General features: G+C 47.2%; 1 protein-coding gene across 2 annotated transcripts in view; it reads left to right on the top strand.

The window, feature by feature from the left end:
- Window positions 1–14,983, top strand: part of slc6a17 (solute carrier family 6 member 17) — an 82,460-nt gene that overhangs the window by 22,168 nt on the left and 45,309 nt on the right. For both annotated transcript variants that reach the window (XM_068057750.1, XM_068057749.1), the window contains exons 2-3: window positions 12,976–13,133; window positions 14,169–14,295. In XM_068057750.1, the coding sequence (XP_067913851.1) occupies window positions 12,976–13,133; window positions 14,169–14,295 (285 nt within the window). The remainder of the gene's footprint in view (window positions 1–12,975; window positions 13,134–14,168; window positions 14,296–14,983) is intronic.

Genomic DNA, 14,983 nt, shown 5'->3' with positions numbered 1-14,983 from the left:
GGGAAATTGACCATCATTCCTGCACCTGATGCTGTTCAGTGATCCTGGCTGGGTGAGGTTGCCAGATGTGTGCTGTGCTGATCTTTTCAACAATCTCTTCTCTCCTGATTATTTCAAACAATTTGTATATTCTGAATGTAGCTTGATGAAACACCAACTGCCAATCACAGGGCTCTGTCTTTTATCTGTTTGTCACAAAAGCACTATTTTGAATAGTGTAAAGTATTGGCAATCGTTTTCATAAACAATGGATAGTTTGGGATCTGGTACAGCTCATCTGGACTGTTAATGCCATCCCACAGTTGGAATTCTGTTTTGGATCTCCATTAAATAGAGTGAATGAACAACCAACATTCCAATCAATCACCAAACCCTCAACTGAGGCCAATTACCCTTTTAGAGAGTCAACTAATCATTTTGATTCAGGAAGGAGATGTTTGGATCTATTTAAAGAATTAAACACTGAATGATATGGAGGTTAAATACACCAAAAATAAATTAGCATGAATTTGCCACTCCAGGATGGAGGAAACAGAGAATATTAATGCACTCTTAAACCAGCAAAGCGTTAATATCTAAAATAAAAACAAAATACAGTGGATGCTGGAAATTTGAAATCAAAACAGAAAGTGCTGGCAATATTCAAAAGGTCTGACAGCATCGGGAAAGAGAAACATGGTTAACCCCACTTCGATTCTGAAGAAGATACGACCCAAAATGTCAACTCCTCTTCTTTTTTTCTTTTGGGCCTCCTTGTCTCGAGAGACAATGGGTAAGCGCCTGGAGGTGGTCAGTGGTTTGTGAAGCAGCGCCTGGAGTGGCTATAAAGGCCAATTCTAGAGTGACAGGCTCTTCCACAGATGCTGCAGAGAAATTTGTTTGTCGGTGCTGTTGCACAGTTGGCTCTCCCCTTGCGCCTCTGTCTTTTTTCCTGCCAACTACTAAGTCTCTTCGACTCGCCACAATTTAGCCCCGCCTTTATGGCTGTCCGCCAGCTCTGGCAAATGCTGGCAACTGACTCCCACGACTTGTGATCAATGTCACAGGATTTCATGTCGCGTTTGCAGACGTCTTTATAGCGGAGACATGGACGGCCGGTGGGTCTGATACCAGTGGCGAGCTCGCTGTACAATGTGTCTTTGGGGATCCTGCCATCTTCCATGCGGCTCACATGGCCAAGCCATCTCAAGCGCCGCTGACTCAGTTGTGTGTATAAGCTGGGGTTGTTGGCCGCTTCAAGGACTTCTGTGTTGGAGATATAGTCCTGCCACCTGATGCCAAGTATTCTCCGAAGGCAGCGAAGATGGAATGAATTGAGACGTCGCTCTTGGCTGGCATACGTTGTCCAGGCCTCGCTGCCGTAGAGCAAGGTACTGAGGACACAGGCCTGATACACTCGGACTTTTGTGTTCCGTGTCAGTGTGCCATTTTCCCACACTCTCTTGGCCAGTCTGGACATAGCAGTGGAAGCCTTACCCATGCGCTTGTTGATTTCTGCATCTAGAGACAGGTTACTGGTGATAGTTGAGCCTAGGTAGGTGAACTCTTGAACCACTTCCAGAGCGTGGTCGCCAATATTGATGGATGGAGCATTTCTGACGTCCTGCCCCATGATGTTCGTTTTCTTGAGGCTGATGGTTAGGCCAAATTCATTGCAGGCAGACGCAAACCTGTCGATGAGACTCTGCAGGCACTCTTCAGTGTGAGATGTTAAAGCAGCATCGTCAGCAAAGAGGAGTTCCCTGATGAGGACTTTCCGTACTTTGGACTTCGCTCTTAGACGGGCAAGGTTGAACAACCTGCCCCCTGATCTTGTGTGGAGGAAAATTCCTTCTTCAGAGGACTTGAACGCATGTGAAGGCAGCAGGGAGAAGAAAATCCCAAAAAGTGTCGGTGCGAGAACACAGCCCTGTTTCACACCACTCAGGATAGGAAAGGGCTCTGATGAGGAGCCGCCATGTTGAATTGTGCCTTTCATATTGTCATGGAATGAGGTGATGATACTTAGTAGCTTTGGTGGACATCCGATCTTTTCTAGTAGTCTGAAGAGACCACGTCTGCTGACGAGGTCAAAGGCTTTGGTGAGATCAATGAAAGCAACGTAGAGGGGCATCTGTTGTTCACGGCATTTCTCCTGTATCTGACGAAGGGAGAACAGCATGTCAACGGTCGATCTCTCTGCACGAAAGCCGCACTGTGCCTCAGGGTAGACGCGCTCGGCCAGCTTCTGGAGCCTGTTCAGAGCGACTCGAGCAAAGACTTTCCCCACTATGCTGAGCAGGGAGATTCCACAGTATTTGTTGCAGTCACCGCGGTCACCTTTGTTTTTATAGAGGGTGATGATGTCGGCATCGCGCATGTCCTGGGGTACTGCTCCCTCGTCCCAGCACAGGCATAGCAGTTCATGTAGTGCTGAGAGTATAGCAGGCTTGGCACTCTTGATTATTTCAGGGGTAATGCTGTCCTTCCCAGGGGCTTTTCCGCTGGCTAGAGAATCAATGGCATCACTGAGTTCCGATTTGGTTGGCTGTATGTCCAGCTCATCCATGACAGGCAGAGACTGGGCTGCATTGAGGGTGGTCTCAGTGACAGCATTCTCCCTGGAGTACAGTTCTAGGTAGTGCTCAACCCAGCGGTCCATTTGTTTGCGTTGGTCAGTGATTATGTCCCCTGATTTAGATTTGAGGGGGGCGATCTTCTTGGTGGTTGGCCCAAGAGCTCTCTTCATGCCATCATACATTCCTCTGATGTTTCCGGTGTCTGAGGCCAGCTGAATATGGCTGCATAGGTGTTGCCAGTAGTTGTTTGCGCAGCGCCTGGCTGTTCTTTGTGCAGTACTTCTGGCTGCTTTAAGTGCTGCGGATGTTAAATCGCTGGGGGCTTTCTTGTAGTTCAACAGTGCAATGCGCTTAGCGGCTATGACAGGTTCCAGCTCTTCATTATGAGATTGAAACCAGTCTGCATTTCTCTTCGCACTTTTGCCGTAGGTGGTCAAAGCTGACTCATAGATGGCGTCTCTGATGTGGGCCCACTTGGTCTCAGCATCCCCTGTGGGAGTGTTTTGAAGGGCTGACACAAGTGAATTTAGAAATTTTTGTAACAGCTGTGGGTGAGAAATTCTGCTCGTGTTGATGCGCGGGTGGCCCTTCTGCTTGGAATGATGCAACTTCTTTGGTCTACTGGGAAATGACAGCCCCTCCTGCTCACCTACTGGCAAATGACAGCCCCTCCTGCTCACCTACTGGCAAATGAAACAGCCCCTCCCCCTCACCTACTGGCAAATGAAACAGCCCCTCCTGCTCACCTGCTGGCAAATGAAGCCCCTCCTGCTCACCTGCTGGCAAATGAAACAGCCCCTCCTGCTCACCTACTGGCAAATGAAACAGCCCCTCCTGCTCACCTGCTGGCAAATGACAGCCCCTCCTGCTCACCTACTGGCAAATGAAACAGCCCCTCCCCCTCACCAACTGGCAAATGAAACAGCCCCTCCTGCTCACCTACTGGCAAATGACAGCCCCTCCTGCTCACCTGCTGGCAAATGACAGCCCCTCCTGCTCACCTACTGGCAAATGAAACAGCCCCTCCCCCTCACCAACTGGCAAATGAAACAGCCCCTCCTGCTCACCTACTGGCAAATGAAACAGCCCCTGCTGCTCACCAACTGGCAAATGAAACAGCCCCTCCTGCTCACCTACTGGCAAATGACAGCCCCTCCTGCTCACCTACTGGCAAATGAAACAGCCCCTCCTGCTCACCTGCTGGCAAATGAAACAGCCCCTCCCCCTCACCTACTGGCAAATGAAACAGCCCCTCCCCCTCACCTACTGGCAAATGAAACAGCCCCTCCCCCTCACCTACTGGCAAATGAAACAGCCCCTCCTGCTCACCTGCTGGCAAATGACAGCCCCTCCTGCTCACCTACTGGCAAATGAAACAGCCCCTCCCCCTCACCAACTGGCAAATGAAACAGCCCCTCCTGCTCACCTACTGGCAAATGAAACAGCCCCTCCTGCTCACCTGCTGGCAAATGACAGCCCCTCCTGCTCACCTACTGGCAAATGAAACAGCCCCTCCTGCTCACCTGCTGGCAAATGAAACAGCCCCTCCCCCTCACCTACTGGCAAATGAAACAGCCCCTCCCCCTCACCTACTGGCAAATGAAACAGCCCCTCCTGCTCACCTACTGGCAAATGACAGCCCCTCCTGCTCACCTACTGGCAAATGAAACAGCCCCTCCTGCTCACCTGCTGGCAAATGACAGCCCCTCCTGCTCACCTACTGGCAAATGAAACAGCCCCTCCTGCTCACCTGCTGGCAAATGAAACAGCCCCTCCCCCTCACCTACTGGCAAATGAAACAGCCCCTCCCCCTCACCTACTGGCAAATGAAACAGCCCCTCCCCCTCACCTACTGGCAAATGAAACAGCCCCTCCTGCTCACCTACTGGCAAATGACAGCCCCTCCTGCTCACCTACTGGCAAATGAAACAGCCCCTCCTGCTCACCTACTGGCAAATGAAACAGCCTGTCACTGTATAATACTGGTGTACAGTACTGGTGGGGACAGGTCTGTCACTGTATAACACTGGGGTACAGAAATGGTGGGGACAGGTCTGTCACTGTAGAACAATGGGGTACAGTACTGGTGGGTCAGGTCTGTCACTGAATAACACTGGGGTGCAGTTCTGGTGGGGTACAGGTCTGTCACTGTTTAGCACTGGGGTACAGTACTGGTGGGTACAGGTCTGTCACTGTATAACGCTGGGATACAGTACTGGTGGGGACGGGTCTGTCAGTGTATAACACTGGGGCACAGTACTGGTGGGGACGGGTCTGTCAGTGTATAACACTGGGGTACAGTACTGGTGGGTACAGGTCTGTCACTGTATAACACTGGGGTACAGTACTGGTGGGGACGGGTCTGTCACTGTATAACACTGGGGTACAGTACTGGTGGGGACAGGTCTGTCACTGTATAACACTGGGGTACAGTACTGGTGGGTCAGGTCTGTCACTGTATAACACTGGGGTACAGCACTGGTGGGGCCAGGTCTGTCACTGAATAACACTGGGGTACAGGTCTGTCTCTGTCGAACACTGGGGTACAATACTGGTGGGGACAGGTCTGTCACTGTATAACACTGGGGTACCGTACTGGTGGGGACAGGTCTGTCATTGTATAACACTGGTGAACAGTACTGGTGGGTCAGCTCTCTCACTGTATAACACTGGGGTACAGTACTGGTGGGGACAGGTCTGTCATTGTATAACACTGGGGTACAGTACTGCTGGGTCAGGTCTGTCACTGTATTACACTAGGGTACAGTACTGGTGGGGTACAGGTCTGTCACTGTATTACACTGGGGTACAGAACTGGTGGGATAGGTCTGTCACTGTATAACACTGGGGTCTCGTACTGGCGGGGACAGGTCTGTCATTGTATAACACTGGGGTACAGTATTGGTGGGTCAGGTCTCTCACTGTATAACACTGGGGTACAGTACTGGTGGGTCAGGTCTGTCACTGTATAACACTGGGGTACAGTACTGGTGGGTCAGGTCTGTCACTGTATAATACTGGTGTACAGTACTGGTGGGGACAGGTCTGTCACTGTATAACACTGGGGTTCAGAAATGGTGGGGACAGGTCTGTCACTGTATAACACTGGGGTACAGTACTGGTGGGGACAGGTCTGTCACTGGATAACACTGGGGTACAGAAATGGTGGGGACAGGTCTGTCACTGTAGAACAATGGGGTACAGAACTGGTGGGGACAGGTCTGTCACTGTATAACACTGGGGTACAGAAATGGTGGGGACAGGTCTGTCACTGTAGAACAATGGGGTACAGTACTGGTGGGTCAGGTCTGTCACTGTATAACACTAGGGTGCAGTTCTGGTGGGGTACAGGTCTGTCACTGTATAACACTGGGGTACAGTACTGGTGGGTCAGGTCTGTCACTGTATAACACTAGGGTACAGTACTGGTGGGTCAGGTCTGTCACTGTATAACACTGGGGTACAGTACTGGTGGGTCAGGTCTGTCACTGTATAACACTAGGGTACAGTACTGGTGGGTCAGGTCTGTCACTGTATAACACTGGGGTACAGTACTGGTGGGGACAGGTCTGTCACTGTATAACACTGGGGTACAGTACTGGTGGGGACAGGTCTGTCACTGTATAACACTAGGGTACAATACACATTGGGTCAGGTCTGTCACTGTATAACACTGGGGTACAGTACTGGTGGGTCAGGTCTGTCACTGTATAACACTGGGGTACAGTACTGGTGGGGACAGGTCTGTCACTGTATAACACTGGGATACAGTACTGGTGGGGACAGGTCTGTCACTGTATAACACTAGGGTACAATACACTTGGGTCAGGTCTGTCACTGTATAACACTGGGGTACAGTACTGGTGGGGACAGGTCTGTCACTGTATAACACTGGGGTACAGTACTGGTGGGGACAGGTCTGTCACTGTATAACACGAGGGTACAATACTGGTGGGTCAGGTCTGTCACTGTTTAACACTGGGGTACAGTACTGGTGGGTCAGGTCTGTCACTGTATAACACTGGGGTACAGTACTGGTGGGGACAGGTCTGTCACTGTATAACACTGGGGTACATTACTGGTGGGTCAGGTCTGTCACTGTCTAACACTGGGGTACAGTACTGGTGGGGACAGGTCTGTCACTGTATAACACTGGGGTACAGTACTGGTGGGGACAGGTCTGTCACTGTATAACACTGGGGTGGAGTACTGGTGGGGACAGGTCTGCCAGTGTATAACACTGGGGTACAGTACAGGTGGGGACAGGTCTGTCACTGTATAACACCAGGGTACAGTACTGGTGGGTCAGGTCTGTCACTGTATAACACTGGGGTACAGTACTGGTGGGTCAGGTCTGTCACTGTATAACACTGGGGTACAGTACTGCTGGGTCAGGTCTGTCACTGTATAACACTGGGGTACAGTACTGGTGGGTCAGGTCTGTCACTGTATAACACTGGGGTACAGTACTGCTGGGTCAGGTCTGTCACTGTATAACACTGGGGTACAGTACTGCTGGGTCAGGTCTGTCACTGTATAACACTGGGGTACAGTACTGCTGGGTCAGGTCTGTCACTGTATAACACTGCATTATGTTACTCGGGATGCTGATGTCGCTGGTGATGGTGTGGGAGGTTCGGGTGTTGTCTTTTGGTGTTTAAGGATTTGCACCCTTTCCTGGTCCAGTGCTGGACTGGGTCTGTCTGGAGCTCCTCGGGTAGTAATGAGGGCAGATGTTTCCCTGTTGGTGACGTAACTGGATTCAGTGAATTTCCAACTGAAGTCGCAAGTCATGAGTCACAGGATGAGGTGGGAAAGGATCCAAAACATGCATTTAGCATTTAGTTTATATTTTAGAAATGCATTCACAGCTGTGTCGTTTGCCTGGGAGCTGTCAATGAGGCAATGTGTAGATTGTGTTGGAAGAGGATATCTTGTGGCACACACTGCTAGTTTGACTTCTTCCTCACCCTTCAGCTCCTTCTTTCACTCAGTGTATGTGTTTTTCTGCTAACACCTCTGAAGTTCCTTGGGACATTTTTTGATGTGTTTCATTCCCTTGACACTGACTCTATCCCTCTCCCTGGTAACTGTCTGAGGCAAATCTGACTTCACAGCCTTCGTGTCATAATTAACCCCAAGATAAGCATCCAATGTCATATCTGCACTGTCACAAAGACTGTTTCCACCTCCATAACATCGCCGAACTCTGCCTGCATTTCAGCTCATCTACTGCTGAAACCCTCATCCATGCCTTCGTTACCTCTAGACTTGACTATTCCAGTGCACTCCTGGCCCAGCCCCCACTTTCCATTCTACCTAAACTTGATGTTGTCTAATACTCTACTGCCTGTGTCCTAGCTCAGCCCAGTCCTGTTCACTCATCACCCCTGTGCTCAACCTTACCTACATTGGAACCTGGTCAAGCAATGTCTCTTTTTTTTAAAATTCTCATCCCATGTGTAAATCCCTCCATGGCCTCCCCTCTCCCTGTCTCTAATCTCCTCCAGCCCCACAACTCTTCCATTCCTGGCCTCTTGATCATCCCCAATTTTAATCACTCCACCATCGGTGGCCGTGTCTTCAGCTGCCTGCCCTCTGTAAACCACTCCATCTCTCCACCACTATCTCCTTTAATATCTTCCTTAAAACTTACTTCATCTGCATTTGTGGCTCGGTGTCTGTTTTTGATAATTCTCCTGTGGAGCACCTTGGCATATTACACTATGGTTAAGACGCTTTAATCCATGAAAGTTGCTATTCCATGAATGAATTCTGATATCTTTGTCTGTAATTAAGCTGAACCATTAACAGTTGTTGTGCATTCTATCTGGACGTTCTGATTTTCTGCTTTCAAGCAATATTTATCAAGGAATCCTGGAGGCATTCAGCTGGGACTCTGAGCAGTGCAGTGTTATGATCCGTGCCTGCTGATTCATGACCCTGTCTGGTGCAGCAATTAAACTGAGATTAATGATACTTTTAGTAATCTCTTTAAAGTCTGGAGACACTTATCCTCGGGGTCAATATGAAATGAATTAGTGATGTGAATTGGTATTGGATAGGTCTGAGCTGACTGCCTTCCAATGGGAATCTTTCTAATCCCTTTGCTGAGGCAGCATGAAGAAATTCTTCAAACTATTAATGTGCAGTGTTTGGATTGAGAGACTTGGGTATGGATTGTGGAAAAGGGCAGGCTAGAGAATAGCTGTGGAGTCGGGCAGGGGGTCAGGGAGGTTGTCGGGTATTAGGATCAGCAGCAGGGTTGGGTTGGGGCAATGGGATCAGGGTGGGGTCAGGCATGGAAGTTGGGATTGGAATCGGGATCAGGGATCGGAAGAGTGGGGGAGGGGTCGGGAATAGGGTTGGGGTCAGGAGTTATGGTAGTGACAGCGTGCTCAGGGTTCAGGGGAGCGGGATGGGGTTTGGTTTTACAAGCCTGTAGATTACATGCAGGTGAGGAGAAGCTGCAAAAAGATCAGTTGGGAATGAAAATTATGCATCTGATTGGAATTGATGTGATGCCTGGTGTAGTCAGATAGCTGGCGAATGGTGGAAATCTGAAATAAAAACAAAGTACTGGAAAACTCAGCAGGTCTGGTAGCATCTGTGGAGAGAGAAGTAGATGCTGCCAGACCCGCTGTGTATTTCCAGCACCTTTTGTTTTTATTTGAGATTTACAGCATCCGCAGTATTTTGCTTTTATTTTGGTCAGATCATAGGATCATATGAAATAGGAGCAGAAGTAGGCCATTCAAACAGATCATGGCTAATCATCTACCTCTATGCCATTTTTCCCCACGATCCCCATATCCCTTGGTGCCATTTGTATCCAGAAATCTATCAATTTCTGTCTTGAACATGCTCAATGATTGAGCTTCCACAACCCTCTGGGGTAGAGAGTTCCATACATTCACCACCTTCTGAGTAAAGAAATTCCTCCTCATCTCGGTCTTAAATGTCCAGCCCCTTATTCTGAGACTGTCCCTTGATTCCTGACTCACCAGCCAGAGGAAACATCCTATCCACATGTACCCTGTCACGTCCTGTAAGAATTTTGTAAGTTTCAATCAGATCACCTCTCGTTCTTCGAAATTCTAGAGAATACAGGCCCAGTTTCTGCAATCTCTCCTCATAAAACAATCCCACCATCCCAGGGATTAGTCTGGTGAACCTCCATTGCACTCCCTCTCTGGCAAGTATATCCTTCCTTGGATAAGGACACCAGAACTGTACACAATACTCCAAGGCTTTGTGCAATTGCAGCAATACATCTTTGTTCCTGTACTCAAATCCCCTTGCAATGAAGGCCAACGTACCATTTGCCTTCCTAATTGCATGCTGCACCTGCGTGCTAGGTTTTAGTGACTCATGAACAAGGACATCTAGATTCCTTTGGACATCAACATTTCCCAAACTCTCACCATTTAAGAACTACTCTGCCTTTCTGTTTTTTCTACCAAAGCGGATCACTTCACACTTATTCACATTATATTCCATCTGCCATGTTCTTGCCCATTCACTGAGCCTGTCTAAATCCCCTTTAAGCCTCCTTGCATCCTCCTCACAACGTACATTCCCACCTAGTTTTGTGTCCTCAACAAATTTGGAAATATTACAATTGGTCCCCACATCCAAATCATTTATATCGATTGTGAACAGCTGTGGACCCAGCACTGATCCTTGCAGTGCCCCACTAGTAACAGCCTGCCATCCTGAGAATGACCCATTTATTCCTGCTCTCTGCTTTCTGTCTGTTTTCAATTCTCAATCCATTGCAGTGTATTACCCCCAATCCCATGTGCTCTAATTTTGTTCACTAACCTCCTGTGTGGGACCTTATCAAAAGCCTTCTGAAAATCCAAATACACCACATCCACTGGTTCTCCTTTATCTAGGCTACAATCCTCAATAAACTCCAACAGGTTTGTCAAATATGCTTTCCCTTTCACCAATCCGTGTTGACTCTGCCCAATCATATCATTATTTTCCAAGTGTCCAGTTATCTCAAACTGCATAATAGATTCAATATTTTCCTTACTACTGACATCAAACCAACAGGTCTGTAGTTCTCTGTTTTCTCTCTTGCTCCCTTCTTAAATAGTGGTGTTAGACAGAGATGAGGAGAATTTTTTTCTCTCAGACGGTCGTGAGTCTTTGGAATTTTCTTCCTCAAAAGGTGGTGGAAGCAGAGTCTTTGAATATTTTTAAGGCAGAGGTAGATAGATTCTTGATAAGCAAGGGGGTGGAAGGTTATCGGGGGTAGGTGGAAATGTGGAGTAATCAGTTCAGCCATGAACTTATTGAATGGCGCAGCAGGCTCGAAGGGCCGAGTGGCCTACTCCTGCTCCTAATTTGTATGCACATTTGCTACTTTCCAATCTGCAAGAAGCCTTCCAGAATTTATAGAATTTTGGAAGATAACGACCAATGCATCCACTATTTCTAAAGCCAACTCCTTCAATACTCTGGGATGTAGCTCATCTGGTCCAGCGGATTTATCAACTTACAATCCAATTAATTTTTTGAGTACTGCCTCTTTATTGATACTAATTTCTTCCAGTTCCTCATTTTTACAAGTCCCTTGGTGCCCTCGTATTTCTGGAAGATTTTCTGTGTCTTCCTCTGTGAAGACAGACACAAAGTAATTGTTTAGTCTCTCTGCCATTTCCTCATTCTCTACCCACAAACTCTCCTGTCTCCATCTACAATGGACCCATGTATCTCTATTTGTACCTTCAAATCATCTACCTTATTGCGAATGCTGTGTTCATTTAGATAGAGTGCCCTTAACTTTGTCTTAACATTATTCCTCATTACTACTTTTCTACTTCCAGTTTTGCTGCCTTCCAATCTGAGCTCCCTCCTAGGTTCCCAACCCCCTGACAATTTAGTTTAAACCCTCCCCAACAGCACTAGCAAATCTCCCTGTGAGGATGTTAGTCCTGGTCCTGCTAAGGTGCAACCTGTCCATCTTGGACAGGTCCCACCTACCCCAAACAGGTCCCAATGCTTCAGAAATCTGATACCCTCCCTCCTGCACCAATTCTTCAGCCACATGATAAATCGCTTAATCCTCCTATTCCTATGCTCACTAGCACGTGGAATTGGGACTAATCCTGAAATTACTGCTTTTGAGGTCCTGCTTTTTAATTTATTTCCTAACTCCTTAAACTCTGCTTTCAGGACCTCATCCCTCTTCATACCTATGTCCCCTGTCAGCATTCCGACTGTTCCCTTCGGGATACCCCGGTCCACTCATCCATTACCCCCAACACCTCGTCCCCTTCCCGTGGCACCTTCCCATGCCATCGCAGGAGGTGTAATACCTGCCCTTTTACCTCCTCTCTCCTCACTATCCAAGGCTGCAAACTCTCCTTTCAGGTGAAGCAGTGATTTACTTGTACTTCTTTCAATGTAGTATACTGTATTCACTGCTCACAATGTGGTGGTCTCTACAGTGGGAAGACCAAACACAGACTGGGTGACCGCTTTGTGGAACATCTCCACTCAGTCCAAAAGCATGACTTCGAGCTTCCAGCCGCCTGACATTTTAATTTGCCACCCTGCTCTCATGCTCACATCTCTGTCCTTGACCTGCTACAGTGTTCCAGTGAACATCAACGCAAGCTCGAGGAACAACACCTGATCTTCCGACTAGCCACTCTACAGCTTTCTAGACTCAACATTGAGTTCAACAATTTCAGAGCATGACTGCCATTTTAATTATTCTTAATATTTATTTTTTTAGCCATGTTCCTGTCTTTAAACTGTTTATTCATGTCTTTGTACAGAGCTGTTCATTATTCTGCTGTTAACATTCTCTCTGGACTAATACTTTGTCTTTTACTACAACTATTAGCACTCCCTTTACCTTTTGTTCTGTGACATCTCTGTCGTTAATCTCTCCTGCCCTCTGTCTATCACACACCTTCCCTTTTGTTCTCCTACCCCCTCCCCCCTTTCACTTGTTCAAAACCTATTACATTTCTAACCTTTGCCAGTTCTGATGAAAGGTCACTGACCTGAAATGTTAACTCTGCTTCTCTCTCCACAGATGCTGCCTGACCTGCTGAGTATTTCCAGCATTTTAGGTTTATATTTTATATTAGCTGGCTAATGAAATGGGCATTTGAGTAAGGCACCTCGAGTTGATGCTTTGAGGAAAGAGAGAGTAGACAGCGAGAAGCGTTTTGGTCTCAGTTCCTGTAATGTGGAAGCCATATGTTGGAGATGGTGGAGGCAGAGCAACAGCCTCTCCTTGACTGCACCTGCCCTTCTAACACAGAATAAATTACAAGGAGCAGAGAATTCACAGACTCTCATCAATCTGAGAACATTTCATCAGACTGTTAGAACACAGTGTGACCCTGTCAAATGTATTTTAATTCATGCTAAATCTCTATCTTATTTGCAGGTGCTTATCTCGTTCCCTACTTCATCCTGTTGCTCATCATTGGAATTCCTCTGTTTTTCCTGGAACTTGCAGTGGGTCAGAGAATAAGGCGTGGCAGTATTGGTGTCTGGAACTATATCTGTCCTAGGCTGGGAGGCATTGGATTTGCAAGTTGTATTGTGAGTCGCAACGCTGAATTTAGGGTTTATAGTTGAGACGTTGTTAAAAAAGCAGGTGTGATCCACGGCTTTATAAATAGAGGCTTTCAGTACAAAAGCAAGGAAGTTATGCTGAACATCCCTACTGATCTGATTCCGCTCTCCTGCTCACCCCACATACCCTTTAATATCCCACTCAGTCGAATCCCACTCTTGCCTTCGCTCCCTGTAACCTTTTAATATTCCATTTTTTTAAGCAACCCTCTAATTTTCTTTTGAAAGAATTTTCAGGCTCTGATTCAGGAACTGTTTGTTGCAGAGAATTCCACATCCCCTCCCCCCTTCAGGCTAAGGAATATTTTTTAACGTCCTTTTTAATCATTTTGTGGTTATTTTAAATTTGTCACCATTTCAAAATTAACCGAATTGTAAAGCCTCATAATTTTAAATCAAGAAAAGCTATGTTCTAAAATGTTACTAATAGCCAGTTCTTTAACCAGCCCCTGCTTGTTTCGTTGAAGCAGCAAATTTTATTTGCAAGGCCTTGTTTTCTTTTTGACAGCCACTCAATCTGACTAAATCATCAGAGGAAATGCTTCAATTCGATGCAAACATTTTATTGTTTCACTTTTAGGAAGGATGAGATTTATGTACTTCTGTTCTGGACCCAGTCCTCCCCCAGGCTATTTCTCACTTAACCTGCACCTTTCCTGAAACTGTTCAATCTGTTGCCCGCTGTAGTACTCTGGTTTTCAGTGTCGCTCTCCATGTTCCTGCTCTGACACAGGAGTGATGCAGGGAATGTCGCAACAGTATTCCTTACCTCCTACTCCTCACCCTCTCCCTACCTGTCCTCTGCACCATCTTCCCCTACGTCTCCTTCTCCCCTTCCCCCCTCTAGTCCAGTGCCCTTCCCTCTTCTCCCTCCCTCTCCCTGCTATTCTCCCTCCTTCTCTGCGCACCATCTCCCCCTGTCCTCCTCCCTCTTCCCCCCCTCTTGTATTCTAGGTGCCATGTCCATTTATTCAGTTGAAGCTTTCTGTTCTCTCTCCCCAGGTTTGTTTCTTCGTTGGACTTTATTACAATGTCATCATCGGTTGGAGTATTTTTTACTTTTTTAAATCATTTCAGTCCCCTCTCCCATGGAGTGAGTGTCCTCTGATCACCAATGGCAACGTTACCAGTAAGTAAGACATTTGATTCAGGGAAGGGGATCCCAATCTTTAAAGTAATTCCATGCCCCCTATTTCTCTCTCTTTCAGTTCCTCCTCCTCCTGTCAATGTTGAGATTTCAGGTTTGGTCCTCACTGTGCATGGTTAATTTAGCTTTGACCAAAGGTGTAGTAAAAACAAGAAAAAAAAGTTCAACTAGTATTCTGGTTCCTTGATCACTTCCACTGACACCCATAGCAAAATGAGAGGAGGAGTCTGACTATGTGTTGTCACTTAGAGCCCCGTCCAGTTTCCTTTAACTGAAGATTGAGATTCATGTGTATCCATGCCCCATGCTACGTCAGACCCTAGGAAAGTTGCCCCTTGTTAATGCGTTCAAGGCTGCATTCTCTCTGCACTTAGTCAGGTGAGGGCAAGAAGCTGTGGCTTAAGGGAGGATGTGTTAGTCTCTTGTTTCAACGCCATTTGCTCAACTTAAGTTTCTTGTGAAAATTGATAAAACCAGTTTATGAATAGGTCAAAGGGTTTCAGAAGGTGGATGTCCTTTGACATTTCAGATTCATTGCCTCTAATGGGGTTATATCTTCCTCAACAGTTAACCAGACAAGCATGACTGATAACAGGGTCACTCCCCCCCCCATCTTCCCCTCACCAATGGGGCCTCTCCCCCACCTTTTAAGGTGTCTCCTCACGCATCC

The sequence above is a fragment of the Heterodontus francisci genome, chromosome 25, assembly GCF_036365525.1.
Source record: "Heterodontus francisci isolate sHetFra1 chromosome 25, sHetFra1.hap1, whole genome shotgun sequence".
NCBI lineage: Eukaryota > Metazoa > Chordata > Chondrichthyes > Heterodontiformes > Heterodontidae > Heterodontus > Heterodontus francisci.
Note: the sequence above shows the minus strand (reverse complement) of the source record. Positions and strands in the feature narration are given on the sequence as shown.